Below are 5,326 nucleotides of genomic sequence, written 5' to 3'. Positions count from 1 at the left end.
AGAGAGAGAGAGAGAGAGAGAGAGAGAGAGGGGGGGGGAGATTTCGTACCAAATGTGTGCTATCAATCCAGTTGTGTTTCACAAGTTTGTTATAATCTCATATATCGTATTAATATTTCCGTATATCGTTATCGTCGGCGGTGTTTCCGCAAAATTGCGAAGAGATACCGCCCCCACAAGTCTGCCGTTCTTCCCACGTTGAAGATCGCGATTCGTTTTGTTGTAACGTAATACATGACTTCCACGCTTAATTAGACATAGTGATCTGTTGACATTTCGGATGACGTAAATGTTCTAAAATATACGTATATGTTGTACGTATATGTTGTATAATCAGTTTTAGCAGTTGAGCTGTGTCAGTACTGCGATTACTGGTAAGAAGTTTTCCAAGTATCGTTTATATAAAGTCTTGACATTAAATACATCCCTTTATTATTACCGAAAGTTAAATGGCGAACGTAATAATATGCGCTTAAAAATATCGAGACAACACTCTCGCCCTTTACGTCGCCAAGAGTTAACAAGCCTCTCAGAATGACGTACGTGCCACTTTCAAGCTAAATGGCTCATTCGTATTCGGCTATTCGACATCGCCGCGCCGGGAGACGTCACGAGTCACGACGAGAGTTTCGCCGGCCTCTGTGTGTTTGGGTAACACGAAACCCGGTTTTGTGTTTCAGGCAGGTATGCTGCACGGCGATCACGGCGAGTTCTGGCTGGAACCAGTCGCCGTGTCCCTGGAAGAAAAACGTGGCACATCGTCGGCCGACGAAGCGATGAGCGGCGACTTAGGCGCCGGTGCCCGCACATCGGTCTATGGGGGCCTGACAGCCGGCCGACCTCATCTCGTCTTCCGGCGTTCGGCCGAGCAGCAGCAACAGCAGCTCGAGATCGGCGCCGGCGGCCGTAGCAAGCGACGACGCAAAAAGAAGAGGAAGCAGGAGAGAAACTGCGGCACCCGCGGTGAGAGCATACCCCGACACCTTTTTCTTGTTCTTCTTAGCTTGCCGCTTGCCGCTTGCACCTTTCGCCGCCCCTATAACCGCCAGTATGTTTCGTCCCCCCCCACACTCAACCGCCGCTCCGCATCCCACACCTCTTGTGCAGCTCTCGCCCTCTCTTGTAATATGTATCGCATGTATTTATGTGTCTGCCGTGTATAATGTAATTGGACGCGCTGTGGTATGGAACGTAGGCGTGTCATCGCCGCCTTGTCTCTCCTTTATTTTTCACTGACAATAAGATCCGTACGGGGAGGAAGGCGCAGGGTGGGCGAAAGAAAGGGTGTGTAAAGAGTTTAGTTCTCTCGTCTCGTGCGAGAATATTGAAACTCATAACGGTATTAGAATCGATTTTAACAAACACACCCTTCTGGTATGTCTTGCGGCTACAATAATGATTTCTCAACTCGATATGTAAGGTTTTCTGATATGGGCGAAACATTTGCACGAAACTTTCAACGACCCACCGATATCTGTGTGATAATTCGAACGATAGTGAGAATTAAGTCGATTTGCCAAATCTGATTCGACCACTGTACAAAACCCGAAATTATCGCTTTCACGTAATCTTGGGAACAACTTTAATTTTATGACCTAGCCACCCCTTCTGGCGGTTCTATATTTCGATGGATTAAACATGAGCGTGTCGATATATAGAGAAGTAAGATCGTACAGTTGATACGTCTCTCTCTCTCTGTAGGGCAAAACGCACTACTCGCGAGGGAATAATCCAATTCGCTACAAACCCGTAATTAACTACAATGTGTATCCATTTCGGCAAGCCGGCCGAGCTATCGGGCGGATCACATAAAATCTTAATTGTAGACTTATGATCTACCAACCTACATAAATCAACTACAGTATTAAAATGTTCCATGATATGGTAGCTATTTTCTTGCTCGGTCAATTGATAAGGATTAAGAGTACTCGTACATTTTTAGCAACACATTTAAAATTATTAGAACCATTAATAAATTAGTGATACAAACACACAGTAAATCAATTACAATATTGAAAGTTCTTGCTATGACAGCTACTTTTTCGTTCCATCAGTTGATAAGAATTATGAGAAGAATTATATTCATACAATTTTAACAATATTTAAAATTATTAATGCCACAAGTAAATTAATGGTAACAACACAGTACGTAAATCAATCGCAGCGTTAAAGGGCTCCATGATATGGTAGCTATTTTCTCGCTCGATTAATAAGAATCACGAGTACTCGTATATTTTCTAGAAACATTTAAAATTAATTTACACCACAAGTAAATTAACGTAAGTAAAAGCACACACAGTATTCGTACTTTTTTAACAAATAATTTAAAATTATTAAGGTCACAATACAAAAGTAAATTAACGATTCAACAATAAGAAATAAAAGTAATAGCCATAACGGTCTAGCTAGATTTTTAATACTTAAATAATTCAATTTGAATTACTATATATTATACTATATATACATGCTGATACATATATCATATTTGTAGTCATTCAAATTACATGCCGAATCGATTTTTCGGACTTATAAACAAACTTATAATAAAACTAAACTTATTTACAGTTTTTCAGCATATTAATACCTTTCTAATAGGATGCCTAATTGAACATCAAATTATTAAAATTTCTTGTCAATTTAATTCGTAATATTACTAGAGTAATTCAATTTGAATAATAATTCGGATTGAATTATTTAAGCATTAAAGATAGCTTTGACCATTATGGCCATTACTTTTATCTCTTATTATTGAATTTTTAAATGTACAATCCAGTAAGATTCTTATTGTTTAAATTAACGATAAAAGCACAGCCATTAAGAAATAGAAATTAGCTACTACATTGATCATGACAGCACATGAAATATCCGACAGAACCGCGTCGATTGACAGAAACGCGGCTCGAATGGCAAACTCAACCAGGCCTCGTCCAAGTTCAAGGCCGTGGGCGAAGGAAACATTATCAAGCGAAGCGGTGGCATCGTTCCAAAAGATCGATCAGTACACCGCGTCATGTCGAGGCTCTTGTCGTCGCTGACACGACGATGATGGCTTTTCACCAGGATGGCGATGTGGAAACCTATCTCCTAACCATTATGAACATGGTGTCCGCGCTTTACCTTGATCCAACTATCGGCAATTTCATCAACATTGTGGTGGTCAGAATTATTCTCCTCGAAGAAGAAGACCCGGAGGTATTTACTTCACGTTCAAAGTCGCTTTTAGATAAATTATGTTTATGATAAATAATGTTATGTACGTTCGTACATTTCGATCGATAAATAGAACGATTACTTGAGATGAATCGTTTTTGTCCCAGCAAAGACTGGACATCGCGGTGAACGCGGATAAGACTCTATACAATTTCTGCAAATGGCAGCAGAAACTAAATCCGAGCAATGATTCGCACCCGAATCATCACGACGTGGCGATCCTGGTGACGAGAGAGGACATTTGTTCACGTGCGAATACTCCTTGCAGTACATTGGGAGTGGCTCACGTCGCTGGCATGTGTCAACCGGATCGCAGCTGCAGCGTCAACGAGGACAATGGAATCACGTTGGCGCATACAATCACACACGAATTGGGGCATAAGTAAGCAAAATCGAGCTCGAAAGAAGAATCGAAAAAAAGACTTTATTTTAAAATATAAAATATCAAGTCAAATATTTTTCACGTGCAAAATAAAAGCATGATAATAATATTTGAAAAAAAAATACGTCTTTGCAATTTTCAATATTCTACCGCATATTCTGTTCAGCTTTGGAATGTACCATGACACGGAAAAAATTGGCTGCAGTAAACGTGAAGGTGACACTCTGCATGTGATGACGCCGACCTTTGAAGTGGATGCTGTTGGAGTGGCGTGGTCTAGATGCTCTAGAAGAGACATTACGAATTTTTTGGAGTAAATAAAAAACGTTTGATAAATTCAATTAATTCAATAAATTCAATTATTTTTTACATAGAAATAAAAAGTGTAACATGTATATATATATATGTATGGATCTTCAAATTCCAGCCAAGGAAAAGGCGATTGTTTGGAAGATGAACCAGCGGATAACGATTACGCATATCCAGATTTACCACCCGGTGCAATGTATAATGCTGAGCACCAATGCAGACTCCAGTTTGGCGTGAGAGAAGCTTTTGTCTGCTCCCCTTTACAGGAAGTAAGCAAAGACCATAAAGATGGTAAATGGCCAGTCTGAATCCAACTAGGATCAACCCGATTTAAATGACTGCGGCATTTATGATTACAGATCTGCTCGAAACTATGGTGCATTGTGGACGGTTCCTGCACTACTCTGCTACATCCAGCAGCTCCAGGAACACATTGTGGAAAACACATGGTATATAAGAGAATTTCTCTTAGAATAGTGAATTTCTTTTAGAAGACAATTTTTTATAAAGTATATACCATTAACTCATGAATATCCAAGATATTTTTATAATTCAGTGACGAGAAATTGTTATAGATATTATTTTGTATGGTTACTGTTTAATATATCTTTTTTTAATAATTGTTCTTTATGAATCTTAAAATATGTAATTCTATCGAGAGAACTATCAATAAAAAAGCATTAAAATCTTTATTTTTTTTTTAGAAATACTGTCATAAACTACTTAAAGTGCTCATTTTGTCTGGTTTCTATTTACTTTCTTTTTTAAAGTCGTGAAATTCATATCTCTATGTTCTCAAATAGTAAACTAAAGCGGAAAATAATCAATAATATACAATAATATTATTAATTATAATTAAGATGTAAAAAACTCAGGTGATCGATTACATAATTAAAGGATAACTCTTTTCAGATTAATTAGATTTATCTAAGAGAAGTGTTCAATGAAGATATTGAATTTAATCTAGTGGTTTATGTCGCTCTTTATGTAGTGGTGTCAAAATCAAGAATGCGTGCCCATCGTCGATCGACCGCGGCAAATCGACGGCGGTTGGGGTGAGTGGGGGTTATGGAGCGAGTGCTCGAGAACTTGCGGTGCCGGGGTCTCGATTGTCGAGAGGAAGTGCGATCATCCGGAGCCCGCATACGGTGGAAAGTTCTGTATAGGTGAGAGACGCCGCTACAAAATCTGTAACACGCAACCTTGTCCGGAAGGCACACCGAGTTTCCGCGCCGTGCAATGCAGCAACTACGACGACAAAGAGTACAAGGGAAAGAACTATACTTGGCTGCCATATTTTGATCAAAGTAAGTGAACCTTTAAGCGCTATGTGACACGTGAAATGCTTCTCTGCGATCGCGTACTATACAGTGTTTCAGGCTCTCTGGGATAGACTTCAGGGACCGATAGATCTCTCTCTCTCTC

General features: G+C 39.6%; 1 protein-coding gene across 1 annotated transcript in view; it reads left to right on the top strand.

Moving 5' to 3' along the window:
• The window catches only part of LOC105625781 (A disintegrin and metalloproteinase with thrombospondin motifs 7-like), a 50,014-nt gene that overhangs the window by 36,049 nt on the left and 8,639 nt on the right, over window positions 1-5,326 (top strand). Inside the window, exons 3-9 of the mRNA XM_012207100.1 lie at window positions 681-963; window positions 2,873-3,192; window positions 3,318-3,592; window positions 3,759-3,905; window positions 4,020-4,170; window positions 4,261-4,350; window positions 4,893-5,208. Of these exons, the coding sequence (XP_012062490.1) occupies window positions 681-963; window positions 2,873-3,192; window positions 3,318-3,592; window positions 3,759-3,905; window positions 4,020-4,170; window positions 4,261-4,350; window positions 4,893-5,208 (1,582 nt within the window). The remainder of the gene's footprint in view (window positions 1-680; window positions 964-2,872; window positions 3,193-3,317; window positions 3,593-3,758; window positions 3,906-4,019; window positions 4,171-4,260; window positions 4,351-4,892; window positions 5,209-5,326) is intronic.

Source organism: Atta cephalotes (genome assembly GCF_000143395.1).
Source record: "Atta cephalotes unplaced genomic scaffold scaffold00003, whole genome shotgun sequence".
Classification (NCBI taxonomy): domain Eukaryota; kingdom Metazoa; phylum Arthropoda; class Insecta; order Hymenoptera; family Formicidae; genus Atta; species Atta cephalotes.
The sequence above is the reverse complement of the archived record's forward strand: the minus strand, read 5'-3'. Positions and strand labels throughout refer to the sequence as shown.